General features: G+C 29.7%; 3 protein-coding genes across 3 annotated transcripts; 2 read left to right on the forward strand and 1 right to left on the reverse strand.

The window, feature by feature from the left end:
- Nucleotides 1–5,137: 5,137 nt before the first annotated feature.
- On the reverse strand, nt 5,138–5,731 carry LOC135924071 (DNA-binding protein HEXBP-like). Its single transcript, XM_065459119.1, has one exon. The coding sequence runs from the start codon at nt 5,729–5,731 to the stop codon at nt 5,138–5,140; it is 594 nt and encodes a 197-aa protein (XP_065315191.1).
- A 5,117-nt stretch (nt 5,732–10,848) lies between these two features.
- On the forward strand, nt 10,849–12,065 carry LOC135923632 (NAD-dependent protein deacylase sirtuin-5, mitochondrial-like). The gene is made up of 4 exons (XM_065458488.1): nt 10,849–10,980; nt 11,036–11,134; nt 11,172–11,386; nt 11,519–12,065. The coding sequence occupies exons 1-4, from the start codon at nt 10,849–10,851 to the stop codon at nt 11,892–11,894; spliced, it is 822 nt and encodes a 273-aa protein (XP_065314560.1). The 3' UTR covers nt 11,895–12,065.
- A 5,864-nt stretch (nt 12,066–17,929) lies between these two features.
- On the forward strand, nt 17,930–22,719 carry LOC135924575 (uncharacterized). Its single transcript, XM_065459647.1, has 7 exons — nt 17,930–18,039; nt 18,092–18,928; nt 19,208–19,569; nt 19,750–19,984; nt 20,044–20,083; nt 21,012–21,242; nt 22,187–22,719. The coding sequence occupies exons 1-7, from the start codon at nt 17,975–17,977 to the stop codon at nt 22,637–22,639; spliced, it is 2,223 nt and encodes a 740-aa protein (XP_065315719.1). The 5' UTR covers nt 17,930–17,974; the 3' UTR covers nt 22,640–22,719.
- Nucleotides 22,720–25,593: the final 2,874 nt, after the last annotated feature.

Consider the following 25,593-nt stretch of genomic DNA (forward strand, 5'->3'; position numbering starts at 1 on the left):
AATAATAATAATTTTATAATATTTCGCTTCCCTTTTATAGGGAAGCGCATAAAATACAATTTCATTATGATTCAACAAAACTTAATTTTTATATCTAAAAATAAAATAAAACAAAATATTAAAATACGGTCTAATAATGAACCGGCACAATTTATTTATTAATGTTCACGCAATAAATATTATCAAATATGTCACTCATTTATGACATTTCCCCCCTTTATCGGACCTCGTTGGCTCCAACAACTGCCTATATTCCTCTTCTCCTACCCGTAACACTGGCGTGTCCGGCGCCATTCGTTGATATGATTGTATTGCTCTGTTATCGGAAGATGCGGACGTTGGCTCCGACTCCTTCCAGGTTCGCCCTCCCATAGTATCAAACCGTTCCTTGGGACACCACCGGCGGATATGTCCCGCCATTCCACAACCATAACATATCACCCTGTCTCTTTCTTCACGTACCGTTTCCCTTGAGTGCTCTGATGGTCTTCTCTTCCCCTCCATTGATCTCGTGCCTTCCTGGGCTAAAGCCCTCCATTCACTAGCAAGCGGTTCCATATCCGCACTAATTATCGTATTTCGCATCAAATGAGTACCCAGGTCTACATATCTATATCACATAATCATTTACCTTCTCTTATTATTATTTTTTTTTTCTCTGCTTTCCCCCTTTTCTTCCCTCCCCTTTCCTCATCACTCTCCTTGCATATATATATATAACGACTTACTTATTAATAATCGGCATACCGAATAAAATGATATTTTCCTCTACCGAATAAAATTATGAATTTTATGTTTTCTTCTTCTCTTACTTATTCAAAATTTTCCTTTTCTCAACACTCTCTTACTCGTAAATCATTTCCTTTATATTTCAATACCCCATCTCCCTAACTCTATTTTTTTTCTCTCTTTCTCTCTCTATTTTCGTTAACAGAAAAACTTTTATTAATTTTATTATATTTTTTATCATTTAACCTTAACTCCTACTATTTTTCTCTTAAGAAAAATTAAAAACAACAAACAACCATTACTCCCTTTATTAACATCTTATTATTATTATTATTATTTTTTCCTTTTAATTCACTCTTCCCTGCCAACAAAATACAACATTATAATATAAAAAACATTATAATACAAATCACTCAACCCTAACCCCGTTATTTTTTTTTTTACTATTACTTTTTGTTTTTTTTTTTTTTAAATTCATTTTTACTTTTCTCAATACTTCTCTTTATTACATCATCCCATCCACCTATTCCCATTATTCATACCCATTCTATTCCTGCCTCCGCCCCTCCGTTTACCACAAGAACCTTCAACTATTTTCGCTTCAATATTATTCCGCCGCTTATTCCTTCTTCGTTACCGGTTTATTCCACCAAATATATTTCGAAAATTTATTTTACTTAATATACACTTTCAAAACCCTTTTCCCTTTACATTATTTTATTTAACCTAAACTTCCAAAAAATATATTTTTTTTTAATAATTTTATTTCTCCTTAATTTATTTAATTCAACATTTTTTTAAACATTTCTCTAATATTTATTTCAGCTCCACCAAATTTCACAAAAAAAAAAAACAATTCAAAAAAAACAATTTTCCTTTTACTATTTTACTCTGATACATTATAATTTTTCTTTACAATTTGACTCGATCATACTTTGACTTATATTCCCACCTTATATATATATATACCCCTCTTTATATCATACTTCCCCTTTCCCTTCCGCCTTCCGGAACGACCACCTACACCACCCCCGTGACCTTGACCTATATATATTTTTTTAACTTCGGACCTCTCGTTGACCTCTTGCCCCTGTCACTTTCGCCCCGCTTCCGTTCCTCTGCGTATCTGATCTTCATGTCTCACACCAACCTTACCATCCTGAAAACGGACCCGACTTAACTTTTTTCCCACCTTTTCCATCACAACTCCGGCTCGCCATTTCTCCTTTTCACCATATACCCTCGCCCACACCGACTGTCCCACCATAAACTTTGCTGGTCCCTCCTCCTCCCGTTCTCTCCTCGGACCCTCAGACTCTGGCCTCAGAGCATCTAACCCAATCCTCGTTCTGCGCCCTAAAAACTTCTCTGCTGGAGACAAATCCTCTCCCCTCCTACTATTATTATAATACATCACCGACGTCCATACTTCTCCTTTCCCATACTTTGCCTTTCGTAACCAATCTTTCACCAACCCCACCATCCGCTCTGCCTGCCCATTGGAGCTTGGGTGGTATGGAGGAGATAAAATATGCCGTATCCTATTTTCTTTGCAAAATTTCGCAAACTCTGCACTACTAAACGCTGGTCCACCGTCGGACACGATTGATTTAGCCACTCCAAACTTTGCCCACAAATTCTTCAATTTTCTGACCACTACTTGCGTTGTCAACCCTCTTACAACTTCAAACTCCACCCATTTAGAAAATGCATCAACCACTAGAAAATAATCCTTTTTTTCGTACTCGAAGAAATCGACATGAACCCTCTCCCATGGCTCAGTTGTTTTCGGCCAAGTCCCTTCTCTATCTCTTGCTGGCATCCTGGCCCAAGTATTGCATACTACACATTGTCTTGCTAGTTCCTCAATCTCCACATTCATCCTCGGCCACCATACATATTCTCGTCCCCATTGTTTCATACGCTCCATTCCCTGATGACCTGCATGCAACATTGTTAACACCATTCCTCTCAACTTCCCAGGTATCACTGCCCTATTTCCCCGGACTACACATTCGTCCATCACCGTCAATTCTCCTCCAACATTTTTATAAGCTCTATCTCCTTCTTTCCACGGCTTCCGGCCCATTATACATTCTTTTATTCGACTCAAATCCCTATCTTTTTGCGTCTCTTTCCGAATCTTCTCCCACGTTACCGGACCTCCCTTCAACATTCTCGATACCACCATGACCATCGCTACCTCCTTCTTACACATCTCCTCTGTATTACCTTCTTCCACATCCTCCCCTGCTCCGCATCTCGACATTATGTCCGGCAAATAATTTTCTCGGCCTCTACGATATCTCATCTCCATGTCAAAACTACCCACCATCAATAACCACCTCTGCAACCTCGGCGACATCATCAACTCCTTGTTATCCTTCCGGAATAAATGAATCAACGGCTTATGATCCGTATAGACTACAAAACGACGCCCAATCAAATACTCCCGACACTTTGTCAATCCGAAAATTACAGCTAATGCCTCTTGCTCAATTACCGAATATCTCGTCTCCGCGGCTCTAAAAATTCTAGAAAAAAATAACACCGGTCTCTCCAGCTCTTCTATACGATGCAATAACGCTCCTCCTACTCCCCTTTGAGACGCATCTACCGCCAATATCACCTCCAGTTCATTATTAAAACACACTAAGACGGGCTCTTTTCCAATCCGGCACTTCAACTCCTCAAACGCCTCCTCCTGTTCATCTCCCCAATCAAATCTCTCTCCCTTTTTCAACAACTGGTACAAAGGTGCCGCTATCTCCGCAAAATTCTCTACAAACCTGTGATAATAGTTAACCATTCCCAGAAAAGACTGTATTTCCGACTTGCATTTCGGCCTCAACATGTTTGCAATACCCACCATATTCTTATCCAAAGGTCTAACCTCTACTCCATTAATCCGATGACCCAAATAAACAACCTCCATTACTCCAAACACACTTTTCTCTCTACTAGCACGCAATCCCTTCTCCTTGATTCTCCAAAATACCTCCTCCAGCCTCCTATTATGCTCCTCCTGCGTAATACCTGTTATCAAGACATCGTCCATATAGTAAAACACTCCCTCCAAACCCTGAAAAACGGCCGCCATTGTCCTCTGAAATATGGGTGCCGAAACACTCAACCCAAACGGCAATCTCTTAAACGCAAATAGTCCCTTGGGCGTAGTTATGGTCAGCAACTTCTGCATCTCCTTCCTTACCTTCAACTGCAAATACGCATTAGAAAAATCCACCTTCGAAAAATATAAACTCCCCTTCAAATTCGCCAATATCTCCTCTATCCTCGGTAACGGATATTTTACTTCAACTACCCACGGATTCAATGTTACTCGGAAATCTGCACATAATCTCAACTTCCCATTAGCCTTTTTCACCGGTACTAAAGGTGTCGCCCACTCGCTATATTCGACCGGACATACAATATCTTCCTTTACCCATCTATCCAACTCTTGCTCTACCTCCCGCCTCCATTCAAAAGGTACACGACGTACAGCACAATACTTCGGCACACTTCCCTCCTTCATCCGAATCTCCACCTCATAACCCTTCAAACAACCCAACTCTTCCTCAAATATTTCTCCATACCTCTCCACTAACTTCTCCACCTCCTTTTGGACCTCCTTTATTCCCTCTCCACACCCCCACAAATTTTTCGCAACTCCTTGTTCTACAAAATTCTCTCCCTTCTTCTCACTAACCAGCGGCCTCAATACTCCATATCTACTGTCTTGGACATTTCCTATTTCTCCATCTACATAAATCGGACCTCTCCCCAACATATATTCTCTCGCATTCTCTTCGCTTTCCCCCCAAAACATGGATCTTCCATCGTCTACTTCAATATTATCTAGGCCCTCCATCCATTCCAAATTTCCTCTCGACATTCTCTTCTCTTCATTCACTCGGACCATATTTATCAAGTCTTCCCGAATATCTTCTTCGATCGCCACAAATACTCCCCATCGGGCAAATACTCCCCAGAATCCATACCTCGGCCCTACATTTGTAATCCAATCCCATCCCATCACCGGCTCAACGTCTCGGTTAATTATCCATAAGTCCAACATTTTACATCCTTCTCTTCCTACCTCCCCAATATGCACTCTTCCCATCATCTCCATCTCCGATCCATCAAACTGCCTTACTTGCATAACGTCTCTAATTATATTACTACCCGGCCAAAGTCTTTTAAAATCCTCATATCCCATCACCGAAATAGCTGCTCCAGTATCAAATAACATAGATACCATCTTCCCGTTGATATCGAACCATACCCTTGGACTCGGCAGATACATTAACTCCCGTTGAACCTCCTGCTGCAACATTTTAACTCTCAACTCTTTCTTGCCTCCTCCTAACGCCACGGTCATTATTTTACTCTCCTTCCCATCATATAGTCAATCTTTATTACAATCTCTGGCCCAATGTCCCCTTTTTCGGCACTTGAAACACGTCATCTCCTCTCCAATATCCTTTCCTTCTTTTCCAGCTATCTCCGTCATACTCCTCATATTCACGACCCCCGACGACTCTCCTCTCTGTGGAAAACCTGCCCTTGTTTCCACCTTTCCCACTCGGCAATCCTTTAACACATGTCCAAATCTTCCACAACCCGTGCAACGTATTCTCTCTGCTCTGCCCGGACAATATGTCGAAATATGTCCCATCTCCCCACACGCAAAACATTTGACATCTCTACAATTCACCGCAATATGACCCATCTCCCCACATTTATAACATCTACCATTCCGACCTCTCTGTCCCCCACTGTTGAACGGCCTTGGCATATCTTGACGTCCACGGTATACATCCAAATGTCTGTCATCTATCCTCTCGTTCTTTAACCGGTCAATTTCTTCATTATTGACCCAACCCTTCATTATTTCTTGAACCGGTAACCACGTCACTCTCCCCAACCTATCATCCTCTCCATTATGCCCCTCTACCAACAACGATTGCCCACGAATCCTAATACTCCTTTCTCTTCGCATTCTCCTTCCAAAATATAAACTACACAACCATATCATCAACACTACCACCGCTCCCAATACATTATATTGCAACTCCACATATTTTGTAATTTTAAAACCCTTCATTAAAATATTTACGTATTTCAATTTTTCCTAATTTATTTCTCTAACAACACTAAATTTTATAAAATATTCACAAAAAATTAATAATTAATTTCACCAAAAATATCTTAACTACTTGTAATGTCAGACAATAAGATAAAATCAATAAGGTAAAAACTCCAATAATACACATATACATTTATCAATTTCAAAAAAAAAATCAATACCTTCCGCTAATCTTTAATCTCTTACGTGTATTGACGTCTTTTGAAAAAAAAAATCGGCAGCACTTTCGTGTAACTTGCTTTCTAATAAACTTTTTTGGAATTTCTTCTAATAGATTTATATAGACAAAAATTTGGGCAGCACTTCCGTGTACTCTACCTTTTTAGTAAATTTTCGATTTTCGTCTAATAGATTTATATAGGCAAAAATTTGGGCAGCACTTCCGTGTACTCTACCTTTTTAGTAAATTTTCGATTTTCGTCTAATAGATTTATATAGGCAAAAATTTGGGCAGCACTTCCGTGTACCCTAATTTTTTAGTAAATTTTCGGACTTTCTTCTAATAGATTTATATAACCAAAAATTTTGGCAGCACTTCCGTGTAATTTACGTCTTTTGAAAATTTTCACTTGACGGTCACCTCTTTTGACGGTACTTGTTCTTGACGGTCTTTTAACCCAAACGGTCCCTTATTACACACGGTACTTATCCTTGACGGTACTTGTTCTTGACGGTACTTGCTCTTGACGGTACTTGCTCTTGACGGTACTTGTTCTTGACGGTTCTTCAAATTGACGGTCTTATCCACCACAACGCCCCACAAAAATATTTTCCCAAAAATAATTTATAAAAATAATTGTTTTTACTTTAGTTTTTTGGTCACGGCACCAACTATTACGTTGTGCCGTATAAGTCCGAATAGAAAGCAAAACTCCGAGTATAATAATTTTATTGAATTTCCCACACAAAAAAAATGAATAATTTTATTTCAAAATTTATATATACTATTACAACCAAAAAAAAAAATATATTAAAAACAAAAATAAAATAGTTAATAATAATAATTTTATAATATTTCGCTTCCCTTTTATAGGGAAGCGCATAAAATACAATTTCATTATGATTCAACAAAACTTAATTTTTATATCTAAAAATAAAATAAAACAAAATATTAAAATACGGTCTAATAATGAACCGGCACAATTTATTTATTAATGTTCACACAATAAATATTATCAAATATGTCACTCATTTATGACATAGTTAAAGAAGTAAATATAATGAACAATGTTTGTGAGACAGATATCATGTCTCACATGCGGTCAATCAGGATTTCACGACAATGTGAAATGACAAAAGATTTAAAATGTGTGAAGTGTGTCCGAGATATACATGTGACTATGAATTGTAGAAATAATATTGATAATACAAAATTTGGATTGTGGGTCATTTACAAGAGAAATAACTAATGACTAAGAGAATTAATTGTAAAAATAATAAATTTTAATTTTGTATGTCTGTAATTTGTATAAATGATGAGAATCAACAAGAAAAATGTAAAGTTATTGTTAAAAAATAGATAAAGGATTATTGAAGATTAAATTGATACATAGAGTAGAATTATAGGAGATATTATAAATTAAAAATCCCAGGATAAAAATAGAGGAAATTAGTTTTTTTTATTAGATACGGGAGCATGGATTTGTTGGATAAGCTTATAGGATTTTAATAAAAATTGGCAAGGAAAGGATCTTAACTAGAAGAATAAGAGCTAAGCAATTAGATAATAGTTTGTTAAAATTATAGGTTTTTAGGTGATGAAATTGAAAGATATTAATAAGGAGATAATTTTGTGAATTACGACCTTAAAGATAGACCCAATTTTAGGTTTGAGTTACATTAAAGAAAGGTTTTTCTACCTAATTAAGAAGTTAAGCAATTGATATTTCTCGATAAACTCCTAAATCGAACACTAGATATTAAGATATAGAAAAAAGCAGAAGAGAAGAAAGAAAAAAATCAGGGGCGTCGCTAGCCTTCACAATCTCAGGGGGCTCAACTAGAAAAATTTTTATGGGGGGCTTTGCCCCCATATTTCCCAATTTGCGGGTCTTCGGCCCCCTTTAGCCCTGACTTCGGCCGGGTTTTATATGAATATATTATACGTTTTTAAAATTTGCTAACTCTGAACAATTATTCTGATTTTCATATTTTGTCATTTATTATATTATGCATACAAAATAAACTTGCCTATAAAAAACGACATAATGCAATAATATAAGTCTTAGCAACTTACATTGACAAAGGGTTATTAAAATAGTATAGCTCTCTGTTACCATTTTAGACAATGTTTTATAGAATGGACTAATAAGGAAAATTTATTGGCCTAAACCCAATCAACAATTTCTGAAGAGTATAAAAGACCAATCTAAATCATAAAACTATATGGTGGTTAGAGCTTCCTCTTAGAAGACATGATGGAAGCTAGATAAGCAATCAGGAAAATTATTGTGAGATATTAAGTTTCTAAAAGATTATCTTGCATTTTAAATGATATATAAGTTGACCAATATTGTTTATCTAAAATATAAAATTATATGCTCTCAGCCGCATAGTAATAATCTTAAATTACATAGCAACACAAATAATAGATGCTGGTTAATTTGCAGTAATAGCCATGACACTCATGATGTAAACTAATATCAGAATTTATTATGTTGGATAAAATAAAAACACTAAATTGGAAGAAATAATTATGCAAATATATTGAAGCCTGGAGTTATTTATACGGCAATGCCATATTAGAAATGAAACGTTTTCTAACTATAAAATAAGGACCAGAATGATATGATGAAACAATTAAGATTTTACATATTATCGCACCACCTTGATATATTATATCTTAAAATAATAGTAGTTTGTGATAATATCAAAATACTTGTATTAAAAATTTAACTAAAGACTGTTTTTCGAAAAAGAAAAAAATAGCTTTCCTAAAAACATGTAAAAAAAAGGAGAAAAGATATCAAATTTATTACATCTATTGCAGGATGAATAATAAAATGTTTAATTTTTAAAATAATTTATAATTAAATAGATGGCGTTAAATACTTGAATGCAATTTGTTATTATATTTATTATCAAAACCATTTATTAGTAAAATTTATTATAATATTAACTGTAATATATTATATAACTGTCAAATACATCTATAAAAGTGGCATTATATCTAATATTTTATAGACAACTGTATATTGTAGAGGATTATAAACTATATACCTACGACCTTGGAAATATTTTTATTGATCAATGATGAACTCGGCTAATTACAATATTAAATTTGTTAATTTTCAAATAATATATGATTATATATATTTAATTAGGGTTAAATAATAATTTAAATAATAAAAGTCATTTAAACTTCAACTGTTAAAGCTAAATTAATATTTAGTGAGTTGATATTATATTTTTAATACAGAATTTGATTGCAAGCTGACATAGTGAAAATATAATTTATATGTATTAATCTAATCTAATAATTAAAATAATATAATTTCCCTTCTTTTAATTATATGTTTTTTGTATTGATTTTTTTGTTTTTAATATATATTTTTAATTCAATAGTGTATATAAATGTTCATGTTCATGTTTTAACTTTTTTACCGAATAAAGTTTATTATGAAATTAGTATTTATATTAATTAATTGTAAATTTAAAAAAAAAAAAATTTAATAAAAATTTAAATAGTCTTATTTTCTAAATAATAAAATTTATCTATATATTACTTAATTGAATTATAAAAGAAATCATTCAGTGGGCAATCAAAAAAATTTATTTTTAGTTCAAGGGGATATTAAGGAGCCATTAAAAATATTTTTTTTGCTTCAGGATGCTATTCAAATTTTTTAGGGGGCTCGAGCCCCTGCCCCCCTCCCTCCTAGCGACGCCACTGAAAAAATACAAATCTAATAGAGATAACTAGAGTTGTCAATGAGATACCAAATAAAGGGATGAAACGATAGAAATTGTTGAAAGGAAATTTCACAAAAAAATATAAGAAAAAAGAAGAATTAGGAACGTTAAACGATTTTGAAATTGATATAAGATTAATTGAGAACTATTAACCAAAATTTTGTGGTATTAGAAGATTGTCATTCATTGATTAGAACAAATTGATAAAGAGCTACATAAATGGTTAAGGCCAATAGTACATAGTTAGTGCCCATAAAAAAAGAAAAAGGAAAAACAAGATTATAGAGTGTCTATACATGTAAAATGACAGATTAGCATTCATTATCAAGAATGAAACAATTGTTAGCATTCAAAGGAGCTTCAAAATTTAGATCTGGAAAAGAAAATAATTTTATTAAAAAATTGCAGGCTGCATATAAAAATCAGGTATAGAAAGGTAAAGAATAGTAGAAGAAAGAAAAGATAGGAAGGGGATAGAATAATTTACAAATTTAATTTTATTTTAGATGACATCGTATATTAGAAAATTTAGTTATATAATGATAATAGAGAACAGAGCATAGATGGTTCTACCATGTCTAGAGATTGGTTGAGATTAACGATATTAGGAGAAGTATTGGAAGATCTACAAAAGGAGAAAATAGAAATACAGTGGGGATACCATAGATATCAACACGACAAGGCTATGTTGGACTTGCAAGGGAAACCACCTAATGAGATATTGTGCAGAACACATTTTCATAGGAAACAGCGAATCGTTAATGGGTGAACAAAAAAAGTACCTTGTTTAATGGGTCAGCAAGGAAATAGCCTCATACGAAGGACAATACTAAGGGCAAAGACTTACTATAAGATTTTATTTTTATTTTTTGAAGATTTGAATACAATGTTCATTGTACCTTTTTTATGAAATAATTTATACAATATTATTTATAAATGAAAATAAAGAAATAGTTTCACATATATTTTGCAACAAGAACAGGCAAATCCTCCTCGGCTATGTCTATGTAACAAATATTAATACGACATATATTTCGATTTCTTAGTGTTCGGTTTCAATGAATGAATTCAAAAAATATCTATCAGCTTGTAAACATCTGATTGCGATTACTGGTGCTGGGATAAGTGCTGAAAGTGGTATTCCAACTTTTAGAGGAGAAGGAGGAATATGGAAAAAGTGGTCAGCACAAGTTTAATCACTAAATTTTATTATAATATATTTTATTACAATATATTTTATTACAGGAATTGGCCACTCCTCAAGGCTTTAAAAGATCACCAAAGTTAGTTTGGCAATTTTATCATTATCGTCGTGAACTTGTTAACAAAAAATTCCCCAATCAAGTATTGCTAAGTAATATTAAATTTAATTTAATCAAAGGCACATTTAGCTTTGGCGTCTAAAGAAAAGGAATTTCATGCAAATAATAGAAAATTTACAATTATAACTCAAAATATTGATGAACTTCATCATAAAGCAGGGTCAAAAAATGTAATTGAACTTCATGGTTCTTTATATAAAGTCAAGTGCACCATATGTAAAGATATAACTGCAAATTATGATAGTCCTATATGTGAAGTTCTAAAAGCTAATGAGTAATTTATTAATATATAAGTAATAAATTTAAGTTTTGTTAGATTTATTTATATAAAAACTTAACTACAGGGTATAGTAAATATGTCAAGATTAGTTTTGTTTATAACTATATATATATTGATTATAATAAGAAATTTTGACCAAGATATTGATGAACAACTTTTGCCTAGATGCCAAAAAAGTGTGAATAATATACTGTGCAATGGATTATTAAGACCCTATGTTGTATGGTTTGGTGAAAATTTGGATACCAATATCTTAAATAAAGCTTACAATGAAGTAGATACATGTGATTTATGCTTATTAATTGGTACGTCATCTCAAGTATATCCTGCAGCAATGTTTGCACCTAGAATTTTAGAAAGAGGAGTACCTGTTGCAGAATTTAATTTAGACAGTCCTACATTAAACGAATATGTCCACTTTAATAAAAATAAAACAAATGAAACTAAATTTTTCTTTTTTGAAGGGTCAGCTGGAAAAACTTTACCTGAATTATTAAGCTAATAATCTATTTTATGATTATATAACATAAAAATCTTTTATATTCCTTTATCCTTCTATTATGATATAAACCTAAAATGATGTTAAATAATAAATATTCACCTTAATATAATGATTTTAAATTATATTAATATATTCTCAAAAAGATTTTATTTATATATTATAATTTGCTGACAAAAGTGAATGCCTTAAAAAATAAACATATCTATCAGTACCATATTGTGAAATAAATATATGAAAATAAAATTTATTTTAGACCACCATTAGGAGGGAGAAATGGTTCTCTTTCATTTCCTAATAAATAAATTTTTAAAAAATTAATATTAAAGATTTTTTTATTTTTGGCGCCAAAATTCTCTGGCTGGAAAACGTTATTGGCACAAATAAGTGTAAAAAGTATAAATACCATTGATCCCGTTTAGAAAAAATTATATTGCAAAAATATGGGGCCAACTTCAAGCTTTATTTTAAATTTAAAGTTTGATTTTATATTTAAAAAAACGAATGAAGATAAAAAAAAATTTAAGACACCATTAGGTAGAAGAAAAGATTCTCTATCTACTAAAATAATTTTTTTAAAAAATCCTATTTTAATGACTCCTTTTGGAGCTAATTTTAACTGCAAATATCTGGAAGGTGATAGTACTAATCGAGCTGTTGCGCTAACTAAACTGACCTAATTTTTCTAAATTTTTTATTCATAAAGATACCTTTTTATAAATAATTTAGCCATAAAAATGCCTTTCAAATAAAAACTTTAGTGAAATATATTTTTTGAATGTTAATTCTGCGTAACAAAGTTAATTCCGAAGCAAATTATAAGTAAAGAGAAATATATTTCTTTACAATTCAGAAATTTATAGATTTCTTTTCCCTGATCAATTCATGGCTAATTTAACTTAAAAATAAAGCTACAAGGGTTAATGATTATTTTTTTGTATCGGTTGTAATATATGATTGATTATTTATCTCCCCCCCCCCTTTTTTTTATAAATTTGCATTTCTAATTAGTCAAAGACTTATATATAAAATTAAACCAGTTGGATAAAAGTTAGAGATTCATTATATACATTTTCATTATTTCTGATGAATTACTCATTAAATCTGAAAATTTAAATAAAGCTTTTAAATAAAATTAAACGATCATAATAAATTACTGGGTCGAGATCGTTTTTTTCGGCTTGGACTCGGGTCGAGGTCGAAAAAACGACCCATATTTTGGGTCGAGGTCGTTTTTTCGGCTTGAACTCGGGTCGAGGTCGAAAAAATGACCCGCTTTTAACAACACTAAGTCTAACCATGACACTTATAGGATTTAATTTTCTTTTAAATTATAAAAATATTTTTTAAATTTTGCCACCATATTTTTTTAGATAAATAGGAAAAATAAAGACGATTTATTTATTTATGTTAAAAAAAAGTATTAAAAATTTTGAACAAAAAATATTTGAAGATCATAAAATAGAAATTTTTGTTTTAAGAAAATCAAAAATCCTTTTTGTGATTTCATCATGAAAGATTTTTTTTTATGCATATAATCACAAATAATTTATGATTTTTAAGACAAAAATTTAATCAAAAAACTTGTTTTAACATTCTCGAAAAAATCCTTTTTTAAAAAAATTTTTATTTGAAAAAAAGTCAGAATGCAGAATATTTAAAGATTTTTTATTATAAAGAACATTTCATACTTTGTAAATAAAATATAATGAATAAATATTATATACATTTGAATGTGCGCATGGCAGAAAACTGTCTCAAGTTCAATATCGCGATATTTGACGAACCTTTATGAAATACTTCAAGCTTTTCTTTAAATCTCTCATAAAAATTTTTTGGTTGATCTAATTTCAAAAAAAAAATAGAATATATATAATAGTTAGTAAGGTTAATGTGAAAACCTTATCAACATCTTTTAATGGGATTTGTTTATTTAAAATCAATTTTCCATGGCTGATTCCATCACTTGCATATTCGTGCAATGTATAAGCGTAACCTTTGAATGGGTAATAAGGTACCTGCAAGAGGGGAGCCATAAATGTTACCATTAAATTATAAATATCAGTACGATCAGCCTCTGTATGATATAAGTCTAGTTTTAAATTTCTTATTCCATAAGTTGACTCAATAAGTGCTTCTATTGTAAGTTTCATTATGGTGTAAAAATTTAAATAAATATATATTTTTAGAATTTTAAATTAATACAATTTAAAAAAATATCCCTGTTTTTTAAGTCACTGAAGTAATTAGCTTAGTTGTGTTACTAACTGTTAAATTTTAGAAAATTGACTCCAAATTATTTGAATTATATTATTATATAAGTTATAAATAAAAATTTTCAAAAACCTTTTTGAGTAGTGAGTCCAATGATAAAGTCAATGATAGCAAGACATATCAAGCCTAGGAGTATGTAGATATAAACTTTTGATATCATTGAATAATTAAAAATAAAAACGGAATTAATTAAAAAATATATTTTTTTTAGAAAAAATATTCTCTTAATTACTTCTAAATACATATTTGCATAATAAATCTTAGAAACAATTTTATATCTTATTTGTAGACCTGCACTTTGTTCTTTGCTCGCACGATAAAATATTTAAATCGAAAAGATTTGAAAATAATATTTACTTTCGAATGGCCTTAAGAACAAATATCAATTTAAGAAAAAATTATTTAAATACAAAAAGAAAAAAAAAAAACTATAGATACATTTCAATATTTAATTTTATTTTTAAATGTAAATTTTAGAAAAACATGAATCAATAAATCAATCCTAGTTCTAAAGACCTGTAAACTAATTTTTTCTTTAACTCGATCCGGCTCTCGGTATGACATATAATTTTAGGACATAAGTCCGGCTAAGCTTGTTCCCAGAATTTCTTTTTTAAATAAAAAATTTTTAAATCAAAATATGTACTTTATTCTCATATTTTAAATATTGTTTGCTATACATTCAATTTAAATATTCGGCGATAACTTTGATAATTTAAGGGTTTTATCTCTTTTATTCTATTTATTACAAAATAGGATGAAAAAATATATGGCTTGGCTAATGATAATACACATCAAACCATTTGTTAAACAACGATCAAATTTTATTAAAATGTAATAAGAATAAGACCCATTTTTAAAATATTAGGCGGAATCACGCTACCACCTCCGATATTCATTCTATATATCATCTCCCCTAGGACGGGATTACCTAGTTGGCATCAGAAATAAAATATGGTTGATGGATTCTAACCCAGATCTATGAGATTGTCTTGCTCATTGCTGACTAGGCCACATATATGAAAACATAATTTTTTTTGAATATAACAATACATAAATGACGATAACAATAAATAAATGATGTGTTTAGGTATAAATTACATATATAGCACAACCGCTGCCGGGGAAAATCATTACTGAAAATGAATTATATATGTTCCCCATCTGTTGATTTATTTTTTTAAAAAATTATATTCTTTTTTAAAATTCCTTTTAAAAATTCGTGGATGATCAATAGACAAAGAAGTATCAGAAGAAAGTATAAAATTAATATTTTTTAGAATCATTGGTCGAGCCTTTATATTTCATTGATGTTATCACTTGCCCGGCCCGATCTCATTAATTTAAATCTCGATCAGCTGTTAAATAAAATGGTGACTCATAGGTAAAAGTCCCTTATATTGTACTGAAAAAAATGGTTAATTTTAAAAAAAGCTAAAAGCATAATGTAAAGTTCTAAACATTTATTCTAGCAACAAAATAATTTTTTTAAATTTAGTTAAATAAGAATGTATGCGATTCGTATTTAACATCCTACTTACATAAATTGCAAATTTATTTTAACAACCGCAACCGTTGCGAGCCAGTCCGAATAATGATCTGCATATATCTACCTGGTCCTTCTTTATTGTTTTATCGGATTTTTGCATAAATATATATCAATTAAAACATGCTTTAAATTTTAACTAATCATTTTATAAATTTTATGATAAATAATAATTAAACACCTTTTTGATTATTGGATACTATGGCATAAATTTAACAGGTCAAAATAAAAACTGGAATGCTAGGAATTAAGAAATTCTAAAAAGCTCAAGAAGAAATAATAATTGCTAGACTAGAATACTTAAACAAAACGAAATTGATAAGAAAAAATATTGATTGTGCAGAAAATTTCCAAATTTAACGAATAACGAAACTATATAAAGCTATGACCTAATCATTTTAAATGCCAAGATGAAAATTTATTTTTGTTATGAATTATATAAATAGTCAAAATATAATCAAATACTATAAAAAATAATTTATAAGTAAAATTTTTGGCTTGTGATTCAAATTTCACAATATAACAACAAAATTTGACCAACAGATAAAAAAAATACGATTATTTTTTTTAAAAAATTTTACTCTGCAAAATGTTCTTAGTTCTATAAAATCTAATAAATTGAATAAAATTTATTAAATTTTAGTTGTATTTTCAATTTCAAGCGATTAATAATCTGGGGTAGTAAATGTTATATATTTTTGTAAAACAAATTGAAAATATATTAATAAATCATGCTCGATGAACTAAAAAACAGACGCTAAATTTGGCGTATTTTTATTTCCACAAATAATAAATAAATAAATAGGGAAATGTGAAAAAAATAGATAATAGATTTGGTCTAGATTCGGGTTAAACAACGGTTTAAAATAATTCTACCCTTTTTTGCCACAAATAGAAATCTTTTTGTTAGTTCTGTAAAGTAAAATCTATGTAAGTAACATCGTTATTGAAGGCTTTACCAATTCTGAGGAAGAACAATGTCATTCATTACTTTTTCAAAAGTAACAAATGGGCTACTTTAAGTGAAAGTGTTTTTTTTAATGAATATAGAAAAGAAAAATTTGAAAAATAATAATTTTTCAAGAAATCCTCACTCACCTTTTTATATAAACAATCATTATCTTAATATTTAACATGAGGTTAAAAATTTATTAAAAATATCCTATGGTCATCTCAGAAAATATTAAACCTACTATAGAGACAAAGACAGGTTGAAATAAATTATTGAATCCTTTATAGATTAGATTTTAATTGAAAAACATTATTCAAATATTCAATATCTATCAATCACCTTTTTAATTTATTTCTTGAACATTTTACTCAAAAAAATATCTGAAACAATTTTATACACTTTACTCGAGACTAATACTTAGATAATGATTTGTAGCCAGCGAATAATTATAAACCAATATTTTTTGTTATTTTTATTCTAAAATATGATGCCTGAAATAAGATTAATATTTCATCCGATAGTTGTTAGTACAACTCAAAATATTAAATTGCTCTTAAAACATATTCAGCGTATTATCATAAAATCATATGTTTATATATTTTGAAAATTTAAATTTTCGCTAACGCAAATGGATCAGGAACCTAATATCCCTAATTGTTGTTATTATGTAGCCTGTAACAACCAAAATGAAGGTTTTTTATCGATACTTATAATTGTACCTTCATTTTTCTTAAGATTATAACAAAGAATCTGAATATAGACTAGCTTATAAACATCAATTTACTTCTATAATAAAGCTACTTTTAAATCCAGTATGTTGTAAAATATCATCGTTTTTCGATCAGTTTTTTGAATCAAGTAAATTAAATAACATATAATTGGTGCTTATAATTTAGGATGTATTTTAAATCTTAATATTTATTCTTGGATATTTTTATGTATTAAAGTTACATAATTGAAGATTAAAAAAAAATTTGTTCTTCCATTATCTATTATAAAATTATATACATATCATTACTTTTATATCTTTATCTTATCTTAATAGTACTATTATATCTATTTTCTTTTATGTCAAGAAAATTCTCATTACAATTTCCCAATAGCATTAATTCCAAATCAAAATTGTTTGGACAATTTACTAGATAACAACTACTTGTCACCTATTTTAAAAGAATCAGTATATATATAATACATTAAATATTTTTTCATTTTATTTCCCCACAGGGACAAATAAACATAATAAATATTAATGTTGATAAATGTTGTAATTTAAAGAACTTCTTTGAACAATTATATGCACAATCCATTTATATGGAAGATAAGAATTTTTATTTCAACACTAAACAACCAATGTTTATGACTGAATTTTATGAATGGTTATTTTCCTTAGAGCCTTTTGATATAATAATATAAACATTTTTATTATAGGGTACAGGGCAAAAATGATGGTCATTATATTATATTTGTATTCAAGTTCACCTACTTAATCAGTGGTAATCAGTCACAATTATTAAAAGATTTTTTGCATTGCCTCATAAAGCCAAAATATTTTTACGACATTGTCAACCCCCAAACTAATAATGAAGAGCCTAATTTAAGCCCCAAAAAATTTAAAATGGGTATAATTTTTATGACTGACTTATTTAACTTTAATGTTAATAATGACTCCAATTACCTTATATCCTCCCTCTTTCTGGACTTACTATATCCCAATAATTTTGATCAAATAATTCCGGGGTTCCATAATGACAAAGCAGAGATATTGGCTCATTATATTCGATTCAACACTGAAACCTTTTATTTCCCCAACAAAAATACCTGCTTTGATCATTTTATTTATCATGTTTACAACATTTCAGATCATAATGATGGAAAAAATCACAAAAGTTATTTAAATTTATCAGCAACATCTAATTTTCCTCATAATCTCTCCATGAGAGATTGCAGCAAAGAAAATTATGATCATCAACAACCCACAATGAAGCCCGGTCCACATTTCATAGATTCCCTTAAGCAATATTATTTCCAAAAACACACTTCCTCCCTGCAATGTTTATGGAAAATATACACCTACATTATTTCTGTCAAACGTCGTTTTATAAACCTTGATGACTCACAACTCGATTTGTTTGACAGCATGAATTACAACTCTGAAATGGAGTGTTTTGTTCAAGAAATATACAGATATATAAGCAGTTCTTCCCATTCTAAAAAGGATATTGTATGCGATAAGATAAACTCCTTTTCACCTGATAAAGTTCCCAAGTTTTGTTTAATTTATTATTTTTGCAATTTGTTATTCAATTATATTAGGTAATATTTTTTATAAACTACAAAAAAACTTCGATAAAATCACCATTCCAAGATAGTTAGCTTGAGATGAGAACCTTATTTATTTTTATGATGGAAAGTAACATTTTGGGAACTCAAATATGCATAGAAAGAAATAAAGAAAAGAAAGAATGAGAAAGAAAAAAGAAGGAATTATATACACTATACTATATGAAATCATTAAATATACAAATTTTATTATATATTTAAAAGTACCCCACGGAAATTAAGGGTTAGGGACGACACCGGCAGAGCTTTTATCAATTGTGATAGCGAATCGGCGCCAAAGCTTAAAAGTGTACTTTCGACAAAATATTTGGGTAAACATTCTAAGAAATGGTTGGCCGAGCGGATTAGACGCGATTGCCACTCCTTCCGAAGCTACTTAGAAACCAATTACGAGGCCAAGAAAGACTTAACGAAAGATCTGCTAATCTCGGATGAGAAGCTCCTTCAGTTTCTAAGAATCAATGCCCAACTTTGTTTCGAATACCGTAATTGTTTAATACCGGCGCTGACCTTATTGAAACTTTTTATGGCGAACATGAGGCACTATCTCGATAAGGCTACCCAAGGTTTTTTTTAAGATATCAGCTTTTTTAAAAAAATTAAAGCTGAATATAAATTTAAATTTTGGAAATAAATGGCTCTAGGAGTGTGCTCAGAAATGGCCTTTTGATATACCTACTAAATATTTATAAGTAATATTTATTATTTTATATCTTAACCCTCCAAAACCTATATAATTTTTTCAGGAAAAACGGAGGATACTTTGGTTGAATCGTATTTGCGGGCTTTGAATGGTTCATTCGAAAGGGACAAAAATGTGTTGCTTTGTATTAAAGTTCTGCAACAGGATAAAGATTTTATTTCTAAATTGCCAAATATTTCTACCACCCTTATTGCGCCATCGATTGAAGTAACCCAGATTTATCTTGATAAATGCGATGCTTGCTATAAGCCATTATATCCTGTCATGGAGAAGTTAAAGTTTAACCATTTTAGATAAAATAAATATTATAAATTTTTTAAAATTTTATTTATTATAGGGAAATTAACGAAACAATCAATTTATACAATTTAAATCAAGTAATTTTTTAATTTTTATTGTATATTATTATTTTAAATATATAATAGTATGTGGTAAGTTTATTCCATTATATATAAATATTAAGAAGAGATCTGTAAATTTGAAACATTATACCGGAAATGTATTCAGCATATATTTAGTAATTTAAATCCTATAAATTTTAGATAATTTTGCTGTAAACTTTAAATACTATTAATTTATATATTCCTTTTTAATATAAATTAAAATAAAATACACAAAAGTTTCATAACGAAATAGTCTGAAAACATTGATAGATTAGTTTACTCTATATATGCTGAATATACATTTTTACAGTGTCAGGTCATTTTTTTTAAAAAACACATATCAAAAACCTTAGTTATATTATAATCTATTTTATTATGGTAATTCTAAGTATGATTTGTTTATTTATTTTTTAATTGGATTGGATTATAATAGTGCAATAAAAAGAGATCGGTAATTTATAAAAAATATATATCTTTTACTTTTATTAAACATTTTTATAATATTTTACTCTTAGGATTAAATGGGATGTAGCGATATTAAAATAACCTGATTTTTAAATGTGCGTATCTCAGAATTGGAATCTAATATTTTATACATAAACATCTTGGAATATTATTATAACATTAAAACTGGTTACAAAACAAAATTATTATAAGAATCTGCTAAAATTGAACAATCGAAAATTTGTTTGGGATCGGATTTAGAATATGCTGATTTCATTTGCCGATATTGGCTCCTCCTTAAAGATTTTTTCTTCTGATAACTTATCCTTACTATTAACATTCAAAGATCGTTATGTATTAAAAAAAATGTATTGCCTATTGTGCCAATTCTGAGATAAACACCCTTTATTTTAACCAAGTTATTTCAATATCGGCGCGGCCTTAATATAATCCAAAATTAACATTTATATTTGAGCAGAACGAAGAAGCAGATACTCATCAGCTCGGCGATATAAAATCCAAACTTGTTAGTTACATTAAATACTTGCTGAAAGAATTTTTGGTGTCGCCGTCGAAAAAATTCGTTTTCCACGAATTATTTTATTTCGATTACGATAAAAAAGACGAAGATAGAATATTGCAAGAATTCAATTGCTACCCTTCGTTGGACATGGCTAATAGTCTAGACAAAATATTTCAAATCAAGCAGGTTCTTCATATAATATTTTATAAAAAGTGAGGTCCAAAGAATAGCATCTTAAGCCTCTGCAACCCCCCCCCCCCCCCCAATTCTTAAAAATATGTATAATATGCCATTATAAACAATATTCGCCAAAAAAATTGATACTTTTTAATAGTAGCTTTAATAAAAATTACGATGAAAACAGATCACCCAAAATAGTGTTGTTAAAAACCGATTCAGGTCGATTTTAAAAAACGGTCCTATTAAGATTACAACCAAAATAACAATATGTAAACATAAAGATTTTGCACATAGCTGGCAGAAATGCTTGGACATCTATTTGAGATCTCGATGCTTATAAAATATTATTTTAGCTAAGATCTTAATCGAGCCGTTTTGAAAAATCGACTCAAATCGGGCTTTTTAACAACACTAACCCAAAAGCAGGGTTAAACAAAATATTTGAAGATCACCAGAATTGAATATATTATTTTTACTAAAATTTGTGATTTCATCATTAAAGATTTTTTATGCATTAAAATAGTAAACTAGTTAGTACTTATTTATAAAAGATCTTTTACAAAATAAATTTGGAATTTTTTTTAAAATATATTTATTAAAATTTTTTCCTTTTGAGTAAATGTTAAATTCTGCCCTAACCTCCTCTCGCCTTACGAAAATATGCGCCATATAAAAATTGTATATTTTTTTTAAATAAAAGTATATTTTTACATATTAATATAGGTAATATATTGTTGTTTAATATAATATTAAGCAAATAAAACTCATTTTTTTAAAAAAGTAAAAGGCTTGTGAGTAGATGATGCTATATCAAATCACTGAATACATTTTTTGTTAAATTTTTAAAAAAATTATAACAATAAAATGCGAATACGCTACTGCCATTTTTATAATTAATATTTGGTTTCCTTTATTTGATACATTTACGATATTTTTTTTGCGCTACACAGTGTCTCAAATTGAACTCGGAAAAACAGAACGACATAATTAAACCCAAAATGGATTCCATTTTTAATGCCGAAGACAACGAAATCAATGTCGATGTGTCCGAATTTGATACGTTATACAAATTGGCCTTCAAAGATAATAGTTTTGCTTCCTATTATATTCGAAGAATCGAATTAAACAAATGGTGGGAAGCTTTTCGATGTTCCTTAAGCCCGAATTCCACATTACCCAGTAGCGATAAATTTAAAGATGATACTGAGATTTCTTTAGAAAAAGATCGATTGGACCTTATTTTGGGAGAAAAATTTAAGAGGGCCCTTATAGACTTAAAACACATGGGCTTGGCCAAACCTACCGGGTTAAAAGGAGGCCGAAAGAAAAATAATTCGTCCGGAACGAAAGGTAACGATGGGGAAAACGTAGTATATTGGGAAGTTATGCTAATTAGTGGATAATGTAATCAGATAATACCATTTTTTAAGAAATATATGTATATATTATGTGATGTGATGGTATTTATATTTACATGATTAAAACTGTGTTAATATATTTTATTCTATCTTTTAAATCGAGTTTCCACTATCTTCTGCTATTTAAAAATATCTATAATGATTGAATTACGGTATATTTGATGAAATATATGAGTTTGAAGTAAGCAAGCTATGTTATTATTTATATTTCGTACATACAATAATGGAAATTAAAATGTATAATAGAACCTAACTAATAAATAAAAAATTGCATAAATTTATTAACATAGAAAGAAAGAAACTGAGTACTTTCATATCCATCTTTCAAGTTTGTGCTGCTGGGAATTTCCGTTTAAATTTTTGTATTACCATACTTTATTTCCTCAAGGTTAATGAATAATTTAATGCCCGGTTATAAATATCTGTTAGATCGTTTGTTGGTCGAATTCAATTGATGTATGGGATTGAGTAGTTAATATAATATTATTAAAAATCTCGTTTTATTCGATTTTAAAATGTTTCACCAAACACTTCTTTCATTATAACTTATAAAAAATCTTACACCATTTATATAAAATTTTTAAATTGCTGCTAATTCACCTATTCTCAGATTCTATCTACCTTTTCTAATATGATCGCAGACTTAAAACCCAAAAAATTAGGAGGTAGATATCCTGATGCAGAAAATGTCTAAAATAACAACTAAAAATTTTTTTTATTAAAAATGCACTAAAATAAAATTTTAACACGAAATTTTATTATTGATAAATCAATGCATTGTGAGTGTGATGTGAAATATAATTTTTTGAAAGAAGAAGTTATACAAATGTAAATAAAATTATCCCATTTTAGTTATTTTGCTCTAGTAATTTGGTATATTACTACTATTGTATTAATTTTAAATTTTATTTTTTTGATAATTCATTTCAAGAAGTCAATTTTGTAGGTTGATTTGATTTAAACTTGGCTTATAAAATTATTTCAATTTTATAATTTGAAATTTAACATTGTTTTTATATAAATAATTTGTAAAATCATTTAAATAAGCATTAAAATGTGTATTTATGCTAGAGAGCCAATTAAAAAAAATAATTGAGAACCATTAACAAATAACACCCCTCCCCCGCCCATTGTTTCAAATTTTTTTGGCTCGCCTTGCTCGCTCTCCCATAGTTTTTTTTAAATTCACCAACCATTTTTTAAGTTTTCTTTATACCACTCTTTCAATGTTTAAAGATTATTTTAATGGTTGGTTTGGTAAATTTTATGGTATATTTTCACTTGAACTTATAAAATATGCAATGCTCAGAAATAAAAAATATTTTGTAAAATAAATACAAGTTCTTTCTGCTCATGCCTGAAAAATATTAAATTCACGCGCTCCCCCACCCCTTGATCGCCCATTGTTTATAAATATTCTAATCGTCTCCACTTACTCGCTCATTGCTTATATTTTTTACACCCGCCCGTGTCAGGGGCAGGCGGGCTAAAAACCTGGCCGTTGCAGACCTCATTATGACATTCACTCCGAAGAGTTTTAAAAATATTTATTTAACCAAAAAATAACGCCTTGATATCACCACCTTTTTATTTAATCTGTTTTAATCAACTAAATTAATAATTTATAGCCCTCTAAAATCTTATATTTTTTATATTGTTAAATTCAAAAATTATAATAGAGCCCTGCACGGGCTTGTTAGACTAGAGTCAGCCCCGAACTTGGATGGAATGGATCTACTAATATATTCTAGGTGTAATTAATTTAAATTTCGGACCAGGCCGGGTTTGATTTTTTTTTGAAAAATATTGTAAACTATTTTTCATACAAATATAAGCAATATTTGGAAATTGAGCCATTTATTTTTCTCATGCTTTCAAATTTCTTTTATATCTGCCAAAAAATATTAAGAGATGTTTTCGATTTTTCAAAATGAAACGTTCAGCAAGAACTTACTTTCATTATTTTACGTTATATAACAAATTACATTGATATTGAACTGACGACATAGCTATATATAATTAATTATTGACTTGCAATACAGCTGTATAAAATTTTAACAAATCTTAAACAAAAGAATTATACTGCATTTTTCGTATCTAAGATCACAATGATTGGTATGTTATATATAGTTCGCTTCATCACCTTTCCCTTTTCCTCTCTTCTTGCCTTCCTTCCCTCCTTCATAACAGATTATTTTGAAAAGCGGCGATAGTGAACTGTAATTTAAATTATATAGCTGCCTCCATCCTCCAATAAGTTTCTATGCGACAACGTCTATTCAAACGATGTATTTCTATTCTATAGGGTTAATATATACTACATTTATGGCTAAGACTTGATTTATAAATATATCACTAAATTTCCATATTAGTAAAGCCATGATTCTTGGAGGGAGAGGCTATCAGGTGGGGGTCTTTTCATAAATTAAATTGGAGATCATTAGTTCCACTTATCGTTAGTCTTTGGCTATTTATTTTTATAAAAATAACTGGGCTTTTACTTTTTTAAAAATCTAAATATTTGGAATTATAGTCTTTATTTTTAATAAAAAGTTATTAATCTTTACTAATTTTTCTTCCAAATTCCTCTTTATAGTGATATAATGTACATTTGAAGTAGAAGGGGGTGGAAGGAAATGTAGGAGAGGGGGGGGGTGGCTCTATTAGGTTAAAATGATATTACCAGTATAGGTAAATTCTAAGGGGGGATTTCCCCTTGGCTCTCAGCCCAGATCAGGACTACATAAGAAATATACGACGTAATTTATATAAATAACTTTTGATACTAACACCATACTATTAAAATATTTTTTCAAATTAATTCACATTTATTACAAACCCGAATGAATATATCCTAATATGAACTGAACTATAAGAAGAATCACATATAATGCAACATTGTGATATGCTTTTTTGATATATTTCCTTTTTAGTGACGA

This window comes from Gordionus sp. m RMFG-2023, chromosome 2 (assembly GCF_954871325.1).
Source record: "Gordionus sp. m RMFG-2023 chromosome 2, tfGorSpeb1-WG-v2, whole genome shotgun sequence".
Classification (NCBI taxonomy): domain Eukaryota; kingdom Metazoa; phylum Nematomorpha; class Gordioida; order Chordodea; family Parachordodidae; genus Gordionus; species Gordionus sp. m RMFG-2023.

Excerpts from the sequence above, each read along its gene's own strand:
- LOC135924071 (XM_065459119.1), bottom strand. The coding sequence starts at position 5,731 with ATGCGAAGAGAAAGGAGTATTAGGATTCGTGGGCAATCGTTGTTGGTA.
- LOC135923632 (XM_065458488.1), top strand. The coding sequence starts at position 10,849 with ATGAATGAATTCAAAAAATATCTATCAGCTTGTAAACATCTGATTGCG. Across the intron at positions 10,981-11,035 it reads GGAAAAAGTGGTCAGCACAA|GAATTGGCCACTCCTCAAGG; the intron begins GTTTAATCACTA and ends ATTTTATTACAG. Across the intron at positions 11,135-11,171 it reads ACAAAAAATTCCCCAATCAA|GCACATTTAGCTTTGGCGTC; the intron begins GTATTGCTAAGT and ends ATTTAATCAAAG.
- LOC135924575 (XM_065459647.1), top strand. The coding sequence starts at position 17,975 with ATGGAAGATAAGAATTTTTATTTCAACACTAAACAACCAATGTTTATG. Across the intron at positions 19,570-19,749 it reads TCTCGATAAGGCTACCCAAG|GAAAAACGGAGGATACTTTG; the intron begins GTTTTTTTTAAG and ends TAATTTTTTCAG. Across the intron at positions 19,985-20,043 it reads CCTGTCATGGAGAAGTTAAA|GGAAATTAACGAAACAATCA; the intron begins GTTTAACCATTT and ends TATTTATTATAG.